Genomic DNA, 22,503 nt, shown 5'->3' on the forward strand with positions numbered 1-22,503 from the left:
AAATCTGAGGGGGGTGCGATGGGGAGGTTCCCTTGTTAGAATTCTCTGACTTCAAGGTATTAGTTGTACAGATAAATTTGCCACCGAGCAAGCTTGAGCACAAAAATACTCTAAAAAAAGCAAAAACTTCTGTGAAAAACCATGTGCACATCTTTCTGACCCATACACAGAGAGAAAATTGGCTGACTGTATATCAATTCCCAACTGTAGATAGCAAATTTGAAGCTGTCTCTTAAATACTTTCTACATTTACAGTAAATTACAAAACAAGGAGTATATGTACAAGCAGGGAATCCTGCAAATGGATCACTGGAGGTATCACTACATCAACTAAAAGGAAGAGAAACCTTTTTTCCTCAGCAGAACCAAGTTTGGCAATAGTGAAGAATTTAAGAAGTGCTTCACTACAAATTAAAATCTCTTTAAGAATGTAGTTAACACAGCCAAAAAGCCTCTAACAGAGAACCTGCTCAGATCATCATCAAACAAAACTAAATGCATGTGAAAAGTTATTAATACAAACCCTGATAGAAACATACAGTTGTCAAGTAAATGAGACATCAGTTTCCAACTAAAAAGAAATGACTGACTAATTTAAATCCTTCGTCATGCACTGACTCACTGTTCTTCGCACCAAGATCAGGAACATAGACACAAAAAGTAATTAATGCCAAAATAAAGAAAAAGGAACAGATATAATCCCATGCTGCCTTCTCCATATCTATTATTAGTAAAGCACTGTCCCATTTATAACCTTCTTGTTCCTGAACGGCACAGTTTCAAATAAATTTGAAACTGCAAAAGTCACATCGTACACAAAAAGGGAAGTACCGAGCGGGGTGGCGCAGTGGTTAGACACTGGACTCGCATTCGGGACGACGACGGTTCAATCCCGCGTCCGGCCATCCTGATTTAGGTTTTCCGTGATTTCCCTAAATCACTCCAGGCAAATGCCGGGATGGTTCCTCTGAAAGGGCACGGCCGACTTCCTTCCCAATCCTTCCCTAATCCGATGAGACCGATGACCACGCTGTCTGGTCTCCTTCCCCAAACCAACCAACCAACCAAAGGGAAGTGAAGAAGATGCTAGCAACTACAGGCCAACTGCAATTGACCAAGTATTCAACAAAGTATTTGAATACACCATGGCCATCAGACTAAATTCAGTTTTGAGAAACAGGAAAATTTAGCCTTCTGCACAGTTTGGCTTCCAAGCAAAGAAAGCTACAGCTGATACAATACAATAATTCCTAGATTATACTTTAAGTCTTCTTGAGAAAAAGCTACCAATCTGAGGCAGTTTTCTTGATCTAATCAAGGGCTTTGACATGGTTATTCACAGTATCTTGCTGCAAACGTTTTATTCCTATAGAATAAGAGGAACTGGCCATGACTGGTTTAAAAGTTATCTCAAAGGCAGGGAACATTACGTTTAAAAATGTATACTCGTGGATAAAAGTCTATGTCTGTGACGCGATGGGACATTTGCAGTGTGTCATGAAGACGAAGTTAATAAAATAATGATTACTAAGAATATGGAAAGGCACCACGTCCACTATACCGCTCGTGAGTGCGGCGAAAATAGCAGACGACGACACCGTCTCCTCCACGTTGACCCCAAACGTTTCTTCCCGAGGAAGTTCAAAATTGGCTTCCCATTCCAACCTCTTCTAGTTCGTTGACGACTTCCGTGAATTCCGACATTCAAAATGGTTTGACGCTCCTTTCTGCCCCGTCCCTTTTAGTCATATTTGTGAATTTCTACAACGATCGAAGCTATAATCGATATCTCACCAAGTTTTGATGTGATATCGATACCCATCGTTGACTCTTGACTGTATAGTGTATGCACACATAGAACCATACATGTGTTGATTTGTTTACTTGAGAGGAAATGTTAGGTTTGTGTGTATAGGGAGGTGACCACATCGTTCCGGTTTCCAAAAGTTTAGGGAAATTTTTTGTGGTAATTGAGTAAATGAAATTTTAGTTGCAAAAGAAAGTAACTGTTTAAAGGAATTAAATTTTTCACTCGTCAGTAGTGCGTAACCACGTGCAGTAAGTGTGGGCGTGTACAGCAAACACGAAATGGTTAACACTAAAGATGAAACCACGTCTTCTACACAGGAAGGGTAAGAGTGTTTATTACTAGATTTTAACTAGACTTGTATCAAAGTTCTCGCCGTTTATTGCCAATACGTTCATGCTTGAAAATAAATCCTTTCTAGCTGTTACACATAATAAGTCATGTAGTTGAAGAGTTGTGCTCGTACTAATTTTTCTTCTGGTTTTGGTCGCTAATAAAGATGTGAAATCACTGTGGACTTTAGGGAATGTGTTCGTCTTATGGTTATGTGCTTGTAACTCATAGAGTTTGATGGAAGGCGATTTTAACACAAATTTGAATTGAAGTATCTAGTGGACGCAATGATCGAATGTTTTACCAGGGAACATGTGATATTGTTGCAATTTTTTGTTCTTCAGCTCTATTTATTTCATGAAACATGGCACTAGAATAAGTCATATGTAGGCCTACTTTACATGATATACATTAGCTGTCAGTAGGAGTACAGAGTAATGTAATGTAGGTACTTACCATAACATTTCGTCCCGCTCAATTATCCACAATGGTCTTAGTTTGCATTTGTTGATCTGTATCATGTGTCAGACATTTCGTTGTAGTATGATTTCAGAGCAACTTTTGGATCACAAAAATTAATCATTTTAAACTGTTCACTGTTGATGTAGGCTGTAACTGTAAAAGAAATGTGGTGCAAACAGCCATATATTAAAGGTTTCAGAGCAATTTTGTCAAATGGTACTCTACATAATTGTACCTCTTGTACTTATCCCTCCAATTGTTTTTCTGAAGTTGATGGTAATCTATATTTGTATCTTGAATCACTTGTTCCTTTGTGAGGAGCATCAAGCTCACTCTGTCCATAACAGCTTTCAACTAACACACACCTCATGACTGACAGTGCCAAATGAGAAGCACCGCTGGTGGCTGAATTTGGTTATCATAGTTTTCTCAAGTTTTGAGTGAATCTTATAGTGTCTATGTGTTGATCAACTTGAAGTGGTTCCTTCACAAGACATTGGTGGACATTATGTGGTTGGGACTGCTGAATCTCCATGTAAAACCACTGCTATTGGGTCAATCCAAATGATGTGGTCCAATAAAAATTAAGTTGGTTGCTTGACCATTTTTAAATATTTTAATATGTTTATATGTGATTACCCTATAATTGAGAATTTCAAAACAGTTTTTTTTTTTAAGAAAAAAAATTACCTTTCACCTTTACTGAGTGTCATCCATTTTCGTTTCTAAGCGCGCAACGATGTATCAGTTTAGAGACGTTAGCAAAAATATGAATATCTCTGGGCTGGTTTAAGTTAAAACATTGCAATTGACATGATTGTTTTTAGAAAAGTGTCCTTTACAACATTGTCTATTACACAAAATACCCTAAATTCATAAATAACCAGTCAAAACGACCTCCAAAGTTTGGTATCCAAATTTTCAAAGATCTACTTTTTAGGCCCAAAAATAACAAACAACGAGTGATTTATGAGAGTCTATTTTTTTCCTATAGTTATATATCATACACTACTAGCCTCATATAGAGTAAGAACACTTACAAATGTTATCTTAATTGCTTATGAATTTTTGAAATTTGAAAGTTTTCATTTTTTGTAAAGTTTGGGTTTAGTTATCTCAGGTGGGACTGAATATGAAAATATAATTTTTGCACAGTTTGTACACCTATATGATAGCAACGTACTGTAAAAATTTCAACATTGATATCTGACTGAAGAGATAATACACATTACTCTACAACTGGTCTTATTATATTAGCGGGATATAATCAATTATTATTGAAGTTTGGGACTGAATTATATACAAAAAGTGGAAACATCACTGAAATTAACATTTATGTTATTTTGACGTACTTAAAAAATTATTTTCAATTAACACCCTTCAAGATGTGACTGTTCCTAAACCTTGTGGTGAATGTTAAGAACACTTATTTCTTCAGACAGCTTCTGTGATATAGAATAAGACCTCCCAGTTGTTGTGATAAGTTCAAGCACTGAAAGTTTCCTTAAAACATTTTTCATTGGTATCCAAACTTTGTCACTAGTAGATTTCTTGAATGATGCTCTTGGGGCAGACGGGTGGTAAAAATGCACAAAAATATAATTGTTTTCCAAACTTATTCTTTCAACCACTGTCCATCATACACACATGCCACTATTTCATTCAATGTTAAAGACAGAGATGTAATTTTACTGACACAATGATCTTCATAAATTTTGGTTTCTGATGTTACATAGCATCGAACTATGTTTTCTGCAATGCCAAGGAATTTGTGGAACTGCCTTGTTTCTTTTATTGCTATACAGTTTTCAAATCTGGTTTGAAGTGTTGTTTTAATATGCAGAGCCCCTTCTTCTTTCTTGATCAGAAAATTGGTAATGCCTTTAATATTATCCTTGCAAAAGACATGCATTTCCTGTACTGTGAGAATTTGGTCTGTGGTTGGTCTTTGTAAGCTGGCTTTACTTACTTCACGTTTTGTTGTACCTCCTACTCCATCACATGCATTTTTACCATGGCAAGATGCAAAAAAGTGCCATTTAGCCTCCAACCCAAAGTGTACTTTGTGGTTGCAAAGATTTGAAAAGTTCTTTTTGTTCTTGTACTGACTATCACTTCCATCTGAAAAGTATATCAGCTTCTCAACCTCGGTAACATTTTCTTTTGTGTAATTTGTTACATACTTTTGAAACACATGTGCAGCCAAAGTGTTGTGCTCCGCCTAGAATGCAAACTGAAGAACTGCAAACTTCATCTTTCTCATTTTTAAAGTAGATAATAAATGGATGCACTGTTGCCTGGTCATTGACCCAGTGGTACCCTTGTATTGCATCCGGAATCACAAATGTAAAATTTTCTGCAAAATCAGCTAGCACTATGCATTAAGTTTCATGAAGTTTTGCTTTTTTTTCTTTCAAAAACTTACTTTGGATTTTAGAAACATAGTGGTGACTTTTGAGTTTCTGTAAGTTATCAATTAAAGATTCCAAGTACTGTTCCTGAGATTTAACCACTGTTATCATTTGTGCCGTGTCAGTTGTGACCCACTGTTTGAAGGTAATACTGTCTGACATTTCCTCCTCATATTCATGAAACAATTCAATAATGGTTTCCTTACCAGTGCATTTATTACACAAACTTGTCATGCAATAATAACTGTTAGTGTCACAGACCATTAAATCTAGTAACTTTTTGTAGTTAAGATCACTGAGTTTTGCACCCGCAATCATCAGTTTGACATTTTGATGATATAAACAAACACATACGGAGTGTGTCCCTGAGGATCCAGCCAAAATACACCACTTAGGGCAGAGGTCGCAAAATTTTGACCTTCCAATTTTGCATTCAGGACGAGAATTTTTGAGAGCTACATGACGTTCATTTAAATTTGACAGTACTATTTGTTTCTGCTTTGTTACTTTAACTCCATTTATAACAACTCTTTTGCTATCTTTGCAACCTGGGCACATTCTACTGTTTTCATCATCTTCAAAAAACTGCTGGATCTGTTTAATTGTTTCTTCACTTATACCTGATCCTCTCTTCTTTCCTAAAACTGGAAGAATGCCTTGCTCTTTCACTAATTTTTGGGTTAGTTTAACCAAATGATGAGAAGCATTGAATTCATGAACTATTTTTTCTCTTGACCATGAGTCAGGGAGCAAACTGAAAATTTTAACTTTTTCCTGTTTAGATGTCACTGAACATTTAATTTTTAACTTCTCTATTAAGCTCAAATATTCAGTGTCACATGATGCTGGTGGTAGGTTTTCTTCTTCTTTAGAAATAATGTTGGTATCTGTATTATTAAAGCATGATTCCAAGCCTTTTCTGATTTTGTCTGTAATTTGTTGTACCTAATTTTCAATAGCTACTTAATTTTATTATTTTCGAAGCAGGAGATACGTCTAACTTAGAACAAGCAAAATCCAATATGCTAACTGCTTCCTCATTAGTAATATAAATGTCATTAACAAGGTTACATGATTCTGGCTCTGGATTTACACAAATATATTTGAGTAACAATTTGAGCACAGGGAATTTCCAGGAATCACATTATGTTTCACTTGGGAAGCTGATTCAATCTCACATAACAAGAACAAATGTTCAAGTTTTATTTCCCGCAAACCCTAGTAATAGGCTTTTTATGAACTTTAAGTGGATCACAGCAATTTCTTCCAAAAATGTGGTTGTACTTCAGAATATATTTCTTCTCATGATAATCACACACTGATGTTACAGAAGAACTTACTGGAAATTTAAACAAAGTTTTTGTAGCTTCATAAAAGTCTCCAGAATGAGATTTTCACTCTGCAGTGGAGTGTGCGCTGATATGAAACTTTCCTGGCAGATTAAAACTGTGCGCCGGACCGAGACTCGAACTCGGGACCTTTGCCTTTCGTGGGCAAGTGCTCTACCAACTGAGCTACCAAAGCACGACTCACGCCCCATCCTCACAGCTTTGCAGAAGGTAGGAGGCGAGGTACTGGCAGAAGCAAAGCTGTGAGGACGGGGCGTGAGTCGTGCTTGGGTAGCTCAGTTGGTAGAGCACTTGCCCGCGAAATGCAAAGGTCCTGAGTTCGAGTCTCGGTCCGGCACACAGTTTTAACCTGCCAGGAAAGTTTCATCAAAGTCATTGACATTTTTCAAGATTTTTGAAACTGAACCGTAAACTGTTTTGTGACACACTTCACTTGCTATCTGTCCAACAGAGCACTGTTCATCCATGGTATTGCATTCCAGCTAATATCTCAAAATTAATTACAAATTACACACAGAACAAAGCACATAACACATTCTACACTCTCTATGAAGTATGTACGTCCACTCTAACAGAGGTTTCAGAACAGACTGGCTACAACAATGCCTCACCCAGCAATAATGTACTTCTACAATGCCTCACCCAGCAATACTGTACTTCTACAATGCCTCACCCAGCAACAATGTACTTCTTTATTGACAATAAACCTAAATATAAATGAGCATTTTTATTACCATAGAACAAAAGTGAAAGCTCATATTGTTTAATATTGCATTATTAAAAATAAATAAACTAAATGAATATTGGGTGATAGTGTTAACTAAATATATGTCACAATTCAATTTTATTACAATGAAACAATAGACCATTTAAATAGGCAACAGCCATAAGATCAGTTGTAGAGTAATGTGAATTATTTCCTCATTTTCAAAAATTCATATCTTTGTTCGCTGTCAGATATCAGTGTTGAAATTGTTACAGTACGTTGCTGTCATATAGGTGTACAAACTGTGCAAAATTCATATTTTTATATTTAGTCCCACTTGAGATAACTAAACCCAAACTTTACAAAAAATGAAAACTTTCAAATTTCAAGAATTCATAAAAAATCAAGAAAACATTTGTAAGTGTTCTTACTCTATATGAGGCTAGTTGTGTATGATATCTAACTATAGGGGGGGGGGGGGGGGGGGGAAATAGTCTCTCATAAAACACTCCTTGTTTGTTATTTTTGGGCCTAAAAAGTGGGTTTTTGAAAATTTGAATACCATAATTTGGAGGTCATTTTGACTGGTTATTTTTGAATTTAGGGTACTTTGTGTAATAGACAGTGTTGTAGAGAACACGTTTCTAAAAACAATCATGTCAATTGCAATGTTGTAACTTAACCCAGTGCAGAGATATTCAAATTTTCGCTAATGTCTCCAGACTGAAAAATCGTCGTGTGCCTACAAATAAAAATGGCCGCCATCCAGTTAAGGGGCTCCAGAACGCCCTATACTTGCAATGTTAAAATAACGCTTATAAATTACATCTTTCCTCGCAAAGTATTTGAGGTAGGAAGTTTAACTTTTTACAGATTACTTATTGGAATATGGGCTACAACTTAACACAGGGATTTTACAAAATTTTAGTTCAGTTATTAAAGATGATTTTTTTTTCAATTGTAATGAAAATTCACAACATTTTTTTGCAATTTTTTATTTATATATTCAAAAATACAGTTTTTTTGGAAAAAGGCTGTGTTAAATTATGCAGAAGGTACTGTGTAACATTTACTGAAAGTTTGAAACAAATATGTTTGGAAGATCCTTAGAAAACATGTAATTAGTATGAGAAAATAAAAGTTTTGGGAATCGAGCGACAAAGATTGGATTAACTTTTTAGTGCATTCCAGGTCCATAGGATGTATTGTCTTCATCCTCTGCAAACTCCTCCTCCTGTTTACTCTTGCTTGTATTTCTAGACTCTTTACAGCCCTGTCTACAGCCCGAAGGCGTTCCTTGTCTAAAGCAAGCATCGCTCGTTGTTGTGTTCATAGATTTTGCTACCATTTTCTTCAGTTGCAGTTACTGCAACACTGTTCCAAAAGGTGGTCATGTATGAACACTTATCACATTTCAGTTGTAGTTCACTAGCAAGTCCTACGTGCTTTATTGTGGAGAGTTCCAGACCAACTTCACTACAATGAATACATCTTACACAGTTTGAAAAAATTCCTTTGAGAACCGACATTTCAAATATTTCATTCACATCCGATTCGCCCATAAAACATTCATAGTTTTCACTCATTGAACCAAGCTTCTTCTGTGAAGTATTTTCTTTCCCACTTTGACTGCTATGGGCAGGTGTACTTGAGAGGTTAGGTTCACTCACTTGGTTATCGTCTTTATTGTTTACAGTAATAACACATACCTTTGGCTTTCCAACATTTCTCCTTTTCTTAAAAGCCTTCAGAGGATTTCTAATAACTTTACTTTTACTCATTATTATACTTCAACAAAACAGAGACTCAAGAAACAGAATTAATTACGAATATTTTCGAGATAACGACAGAGTAAATAAACATGAAACAATCGACAATCACACCAGCGATATATATTGAACCATCACAGGTTAGCCACAACACATACTTTATCTCACATCACTAAAATGTACCTGATGAACACGGACGTTAATAATAACACCATTTGACTGCAGTTTAACAGCGCCACAGTGGGTCACGCCCATGTAGAACACATTTAAAAAAAAATTTAAAAATAGTTTTAGTCTTCGGAATTGAATAAATTATATATCTATTAAAAGGTAATAGTCTGCAGATTCAGAAAACGCAAAAAAGTAAAAATTGAACTTTTCATGATTTTGAGCCTTTCCGGAGCCCCTTAAGGTGCAACATAAATTATTTTAAAAAACTGTTTTGAACTTCTCAGATATGGTGCAATCAACATATAAAAAAATTAAAGTATTTAAAAATGGTCAAGTAACCATCACTGGACCACTTCATATGGATTTGGCCCTATTGTGAGGAGATGTCACTTTGGCCACTTTCATAGGCTTTCTTCTTATTTTTGACATTTAGTATGTTCTTTGAATAGCTAAGATGTTCGTATGTCGCATATTTCCTCTGTTAACATACTGTAATTAAACTTCTCCATTGTATCCCCTACACAACTAACACTAACAGCAGTGTTTTACAGAAAACACACTCAAGAAATTTCTGGCATCTATATATTCCACAAGCAAATTACCTGCTTCAAAACACTCTCTTCTCACACGCCAACTTTCAACTATGTCGATTATATGTGATGTCACAATATCATTATGTCTTTAGGAATTCTGTTAGGTGGCATCATGGCAGATGTTTCGCACATGAAACATGTTAAATTACACCAGAACAACAGCTGTTCTGATCTGACCATCTCTTCAGACAGGAATTGAAACTTAAGTGCTGACAGTTATAACCCTACTGCTTTCCCTGCCCTGGCTGCCCCATGGGAAGAGGGACAAGCCAGATTTGTAGGAGCAAGACACTTTATTCATTACTTCATATGTACTTGAACTGATGGGGATACTTTGCCTGTGACAAAACCATTATTTTTTGTGGAACAGTTGAAAAAATGTGGAGAACTTAAGTTGTTAGGAAATATACATCAAGGATTGCAATTGATTAGAGTGTCTCCTACTGCACATGCTGCAGCTCTTCCGGCATGTGAATGTCTGGGTGATATACCAGTGACCATGGCCACACAAAAAAATGTTGAATATGATCCAAGGAATCACCTTGCACTCGAAACAGATGAGGAGGTATGGGCTAATCTTGAGCGGCGAGGCCTGCATGTTGTCCGACATGTTGAAAAGGTCCCAAGGATAATATAATAGATATAGGCACTGTTATGGAAGTCTTTGAAGGAGTTAGTGATGATGTATATATGTGACATGAAACCTTATGTCCCACCACCTGTGAGGTGCTTTCGATGCTTGTCCCTTGGTCACATGTCATCCTGCTGCATGTTGGACACAGAATGTGGCAAGTACGAACGATCGCCCCAAGTAGTTAGTTGTGTTGAACAAGCACCTTCATATGTCAACTACATGTAATACCATCCTTCACATTAGCTGGTTTGCCCAGTCTTCAAGAAATAAAATAAAATACAAGAATGTAAATCTATTGATCACCTGTTGTATACTGTGGCATGTAAAAAATATCAACGCCCATACCTATTGATACGAAGTCAAATTATGTGAAAGTTCCAGCTATCACTACCACCGCCGTAACTGTTTTAATACAAGTTCTCTCACTGCTGTCGTCTCCTGTGATTCCCATGGAACCATCTTTGTGAACCACTTCCCACACCTGGTTGAGGAACAGTTTGCCTCTCCAGCATCTATCAGTTACAAGACACCCTCTTGGGACCATTCTTCCTGGAAAGGGACAGATCAGAGGTCCAAGGCCAGCTGATGGTTGAAAGGATTGTGACCTGTGGGTGTCAGGGGTTGCCTAATCTTCACCCGTCCCTACACTTGGTGCAGATAGGCCCTCACAAAAAACCCAGCTACCAGAAGCTGCAAAGGAGCAGAAGAAGAATTGGGACAAGGTTACCCTAGTGACCTTGGAGGTGCCATATCCCCCCCCCCCCCCCCCCCCCTCCTCCCCCCTCCACATTATTGGATTTTAAACCTGATGTGATTCCACCACTATCAGTTACAGGCAGTGATCCTGGGGGCATGATCAGCCCTCCTTGCCTCTTGATGCCTAACCTGGACACCTGTAACATAATCATTCAGTGGAACAGTAATGCCTATTGTTCTCACCTGCCAGAACTATACCACCTTATTTCCTCCTCCTGCATTTTGTATTATGCTGTAAGAAATACACTTCACTGATAACCATTCCCCAGTGCTCTGTGGTTATTGTACATTCTGTTGGAACTGTGCTGACCCTGAGAGGGCGTCTAGAGAATTCTTTATATCCATTGGCACAGATGTGGTCACTGAGTGGATTCCCCTTTATTAAAGGTTGGAAGCAATAGTGGTGTGAGCACTAATGACCCCAGCGATCACCATTTGCAACATTTACACATCTCAAGGCAAGTCACTGAGTACATTGAGTTGACCACCATAATCCAGCAACCCCCCCCCCCCCCCCCCCCCCCCCCCCACACACACACACACACACAGACACACTTTTCTTCTACGTGGGGTTTTCAGTGTGCACTATCCGCTGTGGCGGAGTACAACTTCATGCTCCGCCACCACTCTACAGGGGATTTACATCTCTTTTGTGAGTATGTACTTGGCCGACAACAGCCCTGGCCCTTGCAGCACTACTTTCCTTTCCGTGCTGCAAGTCTATCCTTCTACTATTCTTCTTTCCCCTCTGCCTTTCTATTGGATCGTGGTCTTGGTACTGACCCTGCTTGGATCCGGTTTATAATTTTGGACACTTGGTTGTGTTCTCTCCCGTGTCTTTCTTCTGGCACTTTATACAAGATTTCATCTTTCATTACATGGTCCCCCTTGTTGACTTTGACCTACCATTCCTCTTCAAAATTTTACGCAACTGCAGATGGTGTGTGGAAGTTCGCCCATTGTGGTGTACCTTCCACCTTTTGTGTCTTTCTTCTTCCTTTCTGGCAAACGTAAAACACTAAGAACCCAACTGGGAAGCCATTCTGATGGGGGTAGGTGTAGAGGTTGTCAAGTCAAGTACCTGCACAGTGGTGGCCCCCTGGCCGCACAGGGATCGCACTATTGGTGCCTGAGTATGTGCCCATCATGGCTGGAGCATGGGGACTTTGTCCAATGATTCACTGGCCAGGTAGATGTTCCTGTGGCTGGGTGGCACCTGTGAGGAAAGTCCCCGTTCAGAGTGGGTGGCACCAGGGAGAATGACTTGCAAATAAAACAGCTCAAACTTTATTCTGCTTGTTTCTCTATGGCCCCAGCAACCTCTTCTCAAGGAAAGGATTACTACAGTGTAGAGAGATGTGACACCACAGTTTCCTTCCCTGGGTATGCCATGGGAGGAACACGGGATAAAGGACAAACTGAGAAATGCTTCTCACAGTACTAAGTTTGCTCTAGGACCGACAGGAATTCCTGTTTGTCCATAAAGCCATTATTCTATGTTGAAAACCTCGAGGACTTGTTTGAGGAAGTAGCAGCGATTTCAAATTTGAAGATTGGTTCACTTCTGATTAAAACAGCATCCCATGCTCAGTCACAGGCACTGCTTGCCTGAGACAAGCTGGGTGACATTCTTGTAACTGTCCACCCCTCATAAGTCTCTGTATGGTACATGGTATTATCTTCCACCGCATCCTCCTTTTACAGACCCATGGTGAGTTATGTGCCAATTTGGAGCAATAGGGTGTGAATTGTTTTTTGTCCATCATGTCCAATGGGGACCAAAGGACAGTAGGGTTGATATTGGGGTCATCACCTTGGCCTTTGAAGGCGACTCATTGCCTGAAAAGGTCACTGTGGTGATGTATTGATACTACTTGAAACCATATGTCCCCAAACTCCATGTGGTGCTTCAAATGCATGTGATTCAGGCACGTCTTCACACTGTAATGTTAACCCCATCTATAGGGATTGTGGACGTCAATTACACATGAAGTTCCTCGTGTATCTCCCATGACCCCTAGCTATCCCCCCCTCCTCCCCCTTCCTCCCCCCTCCTCCTCCCTCCTCCCCCTTCCTCCCCCTTCCTCGCCCCCTCCTCCCCCCTCCTCGCCCCCTCTTACCCCTCCTTTCCCCCCTCTTCTCTTCTCAGTCTGTGTCAGCTGCAGGAAGCACCACTGCCTCTATTCACTGGACTGCAATCAAAGAGAAAAGCAAGGCTCTCAACCAACTCACATATCAGGAGACCAAGAATAAATGTGACTGACTGCATTCTGTGCATATGACGATGACCTTTGCTATGGCTGTGACAACATTATCCACCCTAGTGACAGTACCCTCGCCCTTTGTGCTTTCTACATCAGGTCTTTGGGGTCACTTGACTATATCTGAACCTCTGGTGTTTGGGACCCTCCTACTGTCCCCCCCCCCCCCCCTCCCTCCCTCCCTCCCCAACCAACCCCCTCCAATGTCCTGTTTACAGCCAACTCGTGCAGGCTGGAGTACCTCACTACACGTCAGGTACCAACAACTGCTCCTCGGCTATGCAATACACATTTGCTGCTCCTGTGAGCTCTCGAACTAACATCTCCTTTTTCATGGTATGAAGGCCCACCTCTCGCAACAACGGCCCAGGAATGGAGTCATGATTCCAGTTTGCATACTGTGTCTCTGCTCTGAACTCCAACTTCTTCCACTGTCGCTGCTTGTCAGGGAGCAATCATGTAAGCCCCCATGTTGTAAACCCCACCCTCAGATCTGTATTGACTTTCCTTTTTTACCAAAAAGCTGTTGACCCCATGGTTTTTTGCCACCTGTTCCTGACCATCCTTGATGCATTTCCGGGTTCAAAAATGGTATATGGTCACGGCCTTTGGTTGACAGATGAACCAAACTGATTTTGTCCATCCATGCAAGGTGCAGCGAACAGTACTCCCTGCTGAACGGATGTATTGCATTATCTGCAGAATTGGTAGCCATCGCTGGAGGCCACAATCAAGTTTGTTGTTACACCGGTGAGATATTCTTAATCGGCAGTGACTTCCTGAGTATTCTTTAGGCTATCAACCAGTGCTGTCCTCAACACACGTTAGTTGTGAATATCCAGGGTCTCCTTTCTGACCTCTTTGAAGCTGGATGTTTGCTCGTCTTTGTCAGGACCCCTGATCACATTGGGCTGCCAAGCAGTGAATGTGCTGACCAGTTGGTCAAGTTGGCTACCAGGATGCCAACTTTGGAAACGGGGATACCAGAACTGGACCTTCTGTCAATTCTACACCATCAGCTGTCGAAGGCTTGGAACATGGGAGTAGTGTACCTTGGTTTCTCCGAACAAACTGCGAGTAATAAAGACAATCACGGCCATGTGGCAGTCTTTCCTCCATGCTTCTGGCAGGGATTCTATTGTTATGTCGGCTTCGCGTTGGCTGCACTTGGCCGACCCATTGCCACATCCAACGATGTGAGGATCCATGCCACTGTCAGTGTGGTGCCTGTCTGTTGGTGGCTTACATCCTGCTGTTGACCATCCTATGGCAAAACCTTGAACTTGCTGACACACTGACTTTGGTGCTAGTGGATGGATTACATCAGTGTGGTGCTAGGGGAGGAAATCTGTGTGGTTGATCTGGTTTTACATTTTACCTGTGGAGATGGTTTCTACTCCTCTCTGTGGGGTAGGACACATTGGCCTTGTTGGCCACTTGAGGGATTGCAAGAGTGCCCTGTTGCCTGCTCTAACCCAGGGGCATATGGCTGCCCTTTCTCAGTGGTCCAGCTCCTTCCCTTCCCATCTGTTTGGTTCTCCTTATTGTTTTCCGTCTGTCATTGGTTTACTGTCTCATTGCCATTGTTCTTTTCCTGAGATTTTATGAACTTGGCCACATTACTAGTTTTCTTGTGGTAATGGCGGATGAGGGGGACTGATTGTATGCAGTGGATGAGTCTCCCATTGCATAATATAGGGCTCTTCCTGGCTTGACGCATGTAAGATGGCGGGACTGATGATCTCATAGTGTGGTCCCTTTAACCCCATCAATCCAATCCAGTTGAATCCACTTCATGTAGTAAGGGCCTTCTACTTGACCAGCTTCTTACCAACTATGATCTGTCTCTCCTCAGTGTGGTACTCCTACCCACTTCAGTGCTGTCCATGGCACCTTTCCAGCTATCGATCTAATGAGATCTTCCCCCAGTCTTGTGGCGTTACTACATTGATCACTATGTGATCACCTTTGTGACAGTGACCACCTTTTGATTATCCCATTACTTCTCAGCCACCACCAGATGGACCGGCTACCGTATTGTGTGCCTCACAGAGCCAACTGGCAGTTGAATACTTCTGATGTTACCTTTGTCCTCTCTCTGTCGGATTCCATTGACAAGGTTGTGCAAGACATCTCTGATGTGACCATTCGTGCTGCTGGAACTGCTATTCCCCTTTCTACAGGTCCCCTTCCCTGCCGCCTGGTGCCATGGTGGACCGAAGACATTGCAGCAGTATTTCAGGATCACTAAAGAGCCCTGCAACATTTCGAGCAACATCCTTCACAGATCAACCCTATCACTTTTAAGGAACTCTGTGCCAAGGCATGCTATCTATTTAAATGTAGTAAGAAGGAATGCTAGGAGCACTACGTTCCCTCCTTTGGAATGTAATGGATATTCATCCGAGGTGTGAGCCAAACTTTGTAGTCTTCTGGGCTGCCATCAACAACTTTCTTGGGTCTTGTCCTTTAATGTGCTCTTTCTAATGATGTGTCACTTCTTGCTGAACACCTTGCAACCCTTTTCGAGATGCCATTGGCATACTCTTCTTATCTGGCTACCTTTTTACTGCAGAAATGGCAAGTTGAAGATGGCCCCCTATGTTTCAGCTCCCACCAAGCCGGTTGCTCACTAGGTTGTTGAGTCTCGGGACCTTTTGTTCCCCTATCATTGTTTTTTGGGAGACTGTACAATCCACAACAAACCATCTGATCCAGTTGGAAACAGCTATCCAACAGGCTTTGCCAACTGCTCATTGCAGTCTTTTTTGACCTTTATAAAGCATATGACATCACCTGGTGTGATCACATTTTACTTAACCTCCACGACTAGGGCTTTCGAGGTTCTGTACTGATTTTTAAATGTTAATTTTTATCCCACCATTTGTTCGTTTGTACTTCGCTTAGCTCTTCATAGATTCAAGAGAACGGCATCCCATAGTGCTCTGTCCTGTGAATTACATTCTTTCTCATCACAATCAATGGGCTAGTGACTTCTGTAGGGCCACAGGTCACCCTGCGCTGTATGTTGATGACTCTTAGATTTGGTACAGCTCCTACATGGTTAAACTCCAGTTGCAGGGTGCCATCAGACAGGCCTCTGTGTGGACCCTTTCTCATGGTTTCCAGTTCTCTCCTGCGAAAAAGCAGCTGATAATTTGTTCTCATACTATGGTCCATCATGACCCAGAATTCTACTTGGTCACCCGACATTTGAAAGTTGTTGCACAGTTCTGTTTTACGGGCTTCCTTTTGTTAAAATGCTGACTTGGCTGCCCTATATTTGTCAGCTAGAGACTAGGTACATGAGGAAGCTTATGCTTTATGCTTCCTTGCCCACACAGTTTGGGGTGCGGATTGTACTACTCTACTTTGTATTTACGAGGCTCTGGTCTCATCCCAACTGGACGATGGTTACCAGTTTTATGGCTCAGTGGCACCTTCAGTCTTGAAATTACTTAGACCCAGCCCTTCATTGTGGAGTTCGTCTGGCCACTGGCGCCTTCCAGACTGACCTGTAGACAGTGCCCTTGTTGAAGAGGGATCTCATCTCTTCAGTTCTGAAGGTACCACCTCTTGGTCTCCTGTGCAATTGCCATTCAACAGTTCCCTGATCACCCAACATATACCACTCATTTCACATATGAGGGGCATTGACCCCTGATACTCGCTCTTGGGTGGGATTACCAGTTGGAATATGCCTTGCAGCCATCTGTCAGGGTCTCCGTCTCTGCCTCTTCTCCCTGGAATGTGCTACCTACCCATGCTCCTTCACTCCCCCCTCCATCCCCCCCCCCCAATCCCAACATCCCCCTCTCACACCCTCAACCTCCCTGGTAGGTGCCCAAGACATAAATTAAGCCTGATCTATTTCAAGGTGCTAAAATTTCAATTGCTATCATGACCTTTTGGGGTCTTCTTCAGGAGTTTCAGGGTGCTACCATCTTTTACGCTGATAGCTTTAAAATTGCGGATATGGCATGATATGCTTTTACATCACCTGTATCTGACGTCCAGGCTAAGTTCAATTTTATGACCAGCCAGGTTAGAGTTGTTTTATGCTATCACAGGTGGCAGCTCTGTGCAGTAGATTTTGCACCTGTTACACCTTCAGATCACTTACAAATTTAATCATGTAATTTTCCTGCTGTACTGTGTGTGCACGATCAGTAAAATTTTATTATTTGCTGCCCTTCCTGGTGGTGCTACTTTAATGATCAGCAGTGAATTTCTGTGACATTACTGGTACAGCACCTGGCCTCTTGTTAAAAGAAAATTGGAATTTATCTGAGCTACGCTCAGTAACTCAAGTAACTTACTGAAGAAACCCAGCACATCACAAAGGAAGAAATTAAAGTAGTGGTTCAATAAGGTTTTGCCCTGGCTCTCCATCTGTTCCTTATATGTGTTAAGACCACATCCTTAAGCCAAATAAGAAAGATTTGTGAGAGGGGGAAATGGTAATCTTAAGTTAAAAAAATTGTTGAGCTTTCTGCAAATGAACTTGGTCTGAAATTCTGGAAGAGACTGTTGGTTCAGTTTTGTACAAAAAGACACCAGTAAATATAGTAAACTGACAGGAGCTAATAAATGTTAGAAATATATGTTTTCCTAAGTCCTTACTGATTAAAAATAAATAAATAAATAAATCTCGGTGAGAAACTCGTAACCTTTTACCTACCATCAGCCCTCAGAGGCCCATCTGTTATGTTTAACATCTTCTCTATTAGTGACTTACATTTTATTTTACTGAGTGAGGTGTCACAGTGGTTAGCACACTGGACTCATATTCGGGAAGACAAAAGAAGAAAACCCACATCTACCCATCCTGCTTTAGGTTTTTCCGTGATTTCCCTAAATTGCTTCAGGCCAATGCTGGGATGATTCTTCTGAAAGGGCATCCAGTGGGACTAATGATCTTGGTGTTTGATCCCCTCCCACAAAGCCAACCAACAATTTATTTTAATGAAATTTTATGACTTTCCCCAATTTGTCAAGTTTGTCACAATTTTGCAAAAAAAAAAAAAAAAAAAAACAAAAAAAAAAAACACCAATGGCTTTATGTTGAAGTGTTGGTGCACATTTCCTCCTGTATGGGCCTTGTGGGCCCATGTGGTTAGAAGAAATTTTGCAACAATGAGATGTCTGTCTGTGCAGGGCCTCGTACGTCCTTTACCATTGTTGACTCACTGTCATTATTTCAGTGTTCAACAATTCTCCTTGTGATAAGCTCATTTTTATTTCGGTGCATTATTTCATAACAGTTGTCTGTTCTGCAGACAGAAAACGTTAATGGAGAAGAGGACTATCAGGTGAGGAGATAAGGGAATTGTTGGAGCAGTCTTATAATTCTGAAACCCCCCCCTAGTGAATGTGAATTCTCCTCTGATAATGATGATGATGAGGAGGAGGAGGAGGTAGAGGTAGATGTCGCTGAAAACTCAGAACTACACGAAGGTGGCGATCATGAAGGAACCCTTTATGAAGATGGAGAAGAACAATTTAATGGAAATTCTGTTGTGTGTGACTTATTGTTTTCTCATAATGGGAATAAAATATGGACTACAGCTCCTCAAGCTGGTAGACGGAGCAAAAAGAATGTATTGAAAGAAGACCAGGGATCTAAAAGTTATTCAGTTAGTAACTTTGATAATGAAGAAGCTTTTTTATGTTGTTCTTTTGTGTACCCTTCATTGACAAAGTGTGTATTGGGCCAACAAGAAAGGCTGAATCGTTGACAAGGACTGGTGGATATAGATACCAGTACGCCTGAAATGAAAAAGTTTCTTGGTGTTCTGATCCTGACTGGAGTTTACAAGTCAAGAAATGAAGATATCAGTCAGCTTTGGAATGTTGAGAATGGCTGATCACTGTTCAGTGAAATTGTCTCACAACTGCTTCCATGCTATTCTGAAGGTGTTGCACTTACACAATGCAGCAGCCCAACATGAGCATAGATCAAGTGACAAATTAGAATCAATCAGAGAAGTTTCTGAATTGAGGAAATTACCCATAGGGATGCCTACTTTCCAGTATGGTGCTTGATCGTGAATGAACAGTTGGTCACATTTCGAGGCCGCTGTCCATTTCGACAATACATCCCATTAAAACCTGGTTGAAACAGAATAAAGTTCTGAGTAATTTGTGACAGTGTGACAAGCTACAGCTGGAAGATGAAAGTGTATTTTGGGAAGGAGGAAGAAATCAGAGCCATGCGATGTGGAGAGAATGTTGTGAAAACCCTGGTGATTGAACTGAAAAGTCTGGACGTCATATCACCTGTGATGATTTTTTTTTACATCTCTTGATTTAACTCATTATTTGTTGTCAAAAGACCTGACACTACTCGGTATTATCCGAAAAAACAAAGGTGAACTGCTTGCTGATTTTATTACATCTAAAGGATGTGAAGTATACTGTACATTATTTGGTTTTCACCCAGATATGATGACAGTCTCTTATGTTCCTAAGGGAAACAAAGTTGTTACCATCCTTAGCTCTCTCCATGACCAACCAGTGGTGTCGTCATTGCAAGTAAAGAAGCCTGAAGTTATAATGACATACAGTGCCACAAAGGGCGGCATTGACACGGTAGACTAGAAGACGCAATGCTATTGTCATTATTGTTATGTAGTACAATATTTTTAGACAGATTTATGTGGAGGTTGACAGAATTTATTACTCAAAAGAAAGTAGTTAGAATAATACGTGGAGTCAACACATTGTATCTCATTATAATCTGTTTCAGTTTTAGGAATACTAATAGCATACTTTCTGTATATTTAGTTTCTAATGTGACCTGCTGTCAACAATCTGTTTCAATTGGAGAACAAATTACTTTCACAAAATAATATCATAAAAAATAATTGTATCTGTTGACATTTTAATCTGTCTTTAATTCCAAGAGTGGTATTGTGTACCACAAAACTATTTGATAGTATAAGGGTGAAAAATTTTCGTTTTAGGATGTTGCTGCAGCGTAATGCAACTAGCGCGACTCTGATGTGGCTATATAACCACTGACACATAGGCAAGACATTACTGTGACATTCATGTATTTCTAACGTGCGTGCGATAAATGTGGAGACATGAACTATGGCGACAATTTTACCAAATGTGTCAAAACAGGGTAAACATGTTGTTCTTTTCTTGGCTGCCAAAGGACAAACACCAGTAGACTTCCACTGGAGAATGAAGAATGTGTATGGGGCAGCACTTCTGTCGAAAACCACCATTGTGTATAAGGGGCACTGCTGGTTCATCATAACGCACGTCCCCATATCACAAATGTTTTAACAGAGAATTTACACCCACTCAAGTGGAAGACATTCAAGCACGCGTCCTCAAGCTCTGATATCTCTCCTTGAGATTATGACACCTTCGGTCCCTTAAAAAAGGCCTTGAAGGGCCTGTTGGACAAAGATGTGCAGCAGGTGGCAACAGACACATTCACGTAGCAGGACAAGGTGTTTTGGATGTCTTCAGTGCAGTACGTCGTTGGGATGAAGTACGTCGTTGGGACGATTGCTTCAGTGCTAACGGTGATTTTGTCTGATTGGAATATCGATTCTGGACTGTGTGTTCATCAAACGGAAATTTACTGATCGCCCCTTATATGTCTAGTGGATACAATACCTCTTGACAACTGTTCATACACCAAAGAGGAATATTTGAATGGATGAAAAAAACTGATAAACTATGTCCCAACAGATAGCTAGCAAGTAGTGTAATATTTCGTGAAATAAACTGAGTATCTACTGCTGAATGAATGACTTGTTTATGATAAGAAATAATGTAGGCAAACCTTCTTTGTCAATCAGTCTGTCTATTAGTGAGTACCATATGAAAATGCCTACAGTAGAGCCTGAGATTAGTCTTCACATGTAGACAGAAAAAACATTGGGGGGGGGGGCTTTCATTTATAACATCTTTAAATTATGGTCAAGCTTTGCTGCTCTCTGATATTGTCGTGTCTGTGTACTGCACTGCTTGTCTCACCAACTCTCTCTAGTTGACTATCTCATAGCTCCCATATTGCCGTGAGGTGTCACTCTAAATGCCAGCTAAATATAGATCAGATGACAATACGTAATTTGCACATACATTATTACCATAAACAATAAATTATACATGTTAACATTCCTTCTGAATCAGTCTATCAGTGGGAAACATATCAAAATCTCTATTCTAGTTCCAGAGAGAGCCATAACATAAAAAACAGAAAAATGTGCTGGATGAATTTAATTTATAGTATGTACTAAATTGTATTTTTATCATTAATATGGTGTGTGGAATATATAACTGAATAATTAGAAACTAATTGCAACAATTGGTAAATATTACTTTTCAGAAAAAATGGTCATCTAGACAGCATATACCCATTTGAGACACACATATTCTTACATGATAGTGTGGCAAACATTGATGAAAAAAACTTCGTTATCGAGGTGGTACGTGGTTCTGTGATGTATTGGTCACCTGGGTGCCATGTTCTTTGACGTCCAGAAGGCGTGTGATACAGTTCCGCACTGTTACTTAGCAAACAGAATACGAGCTTACTATCGGAGCAGATTTGTGGCTGAATTCAGAATGTTCTAATAGATATAATGTCGTATGATGTTCTTAATGGGATGAAATCAAACAGGTGTAAAGAGAATTCCTGGAGTACCCTAAGGGAGTGTTATAGATCCATTCCTGTTTAAAATCTATGCGTATTATAAATCAAAGTCTCTAACTGCATTTTTTTCATTCTCTTTGTTACAGGTAGTCTCAGGAACTACTACAGGGATTTTGATATAATTTATTGTTTGTAGTAATGATGAGCGTGTAATGTGTATGTTATCTGTTCCATATTTAATTGGTGTTTGAAGTGACATCTTGTGGCAGTGATAGTAAATAGAAAGAGTTCTGTTAGACAGGAGGTGGTACCTGGGAGGCAAGCAATAAACAGCCGCCACAACTCCAGAGAGCAGCAAACTTGACCAGAATCTATGTGTGTGTTATAAATTGAAGTCCCCAGCTGCATTTATCTGTCTGCAGGTGAAGGCTAATCTCAGGAACTAAGTAGGGATTTTGATATGATTGTCACTAATAGATGGACCGATTCATGAGAAAGATTTGTGTATGTCAATACATATTTTAAACAAGTCATCTGGCCATACATACATAGTGCTATCCATGCAAAGCTGGGGCAGGTCTCTAGTATAAATTATCTATTGGATAACTTGGGAAGCTCTGTAAATCATTTTACA

The 22,503-nt window shown here is 40.1% G+C and overlaps 1 protein-coding gene across 1 annotated transcript in view; it reads left to right on the forward strand.

The window, feature by feature from the left end:
- The first annotated feature begins 1,836 nt into the window (after window positions 1-1,836).
- Window positions 1,837-22,503, forward strand: part of LOC124556251 (aspartate--tRNA ligase, cytoplasmic) — a 101,055-nt gene continuing 80,388 nt past the window's right edge. The window contains exon 1 of the mRNA XM_047130239.1: window positions 1,837-2,132. Coding sequence (XP_046986195.1) covers window positions 2,089-2,132 — 44 coding nt within the window. The 5' untranslated portion in view covers window positions 1,837-2,088. The remainder of the gene's footprint in view (window positions 2,133-22,503) is intronic.

This window comes from Schistocerca americana, chromosome X (genome assembly GCF_021461395.2).
Source record: "Schistocerca americana isolate TAMUIC-IGC-003095 chromosome X, iqSchAmer2.1, whole genome shotgun sequence".
Classification (NCBI taxonomy): Eukaryota; Metazoa; Arthropoda; class Insecta; order Orthoptera; family Acrididae; genus Schistocerca; species Schistocerca americana.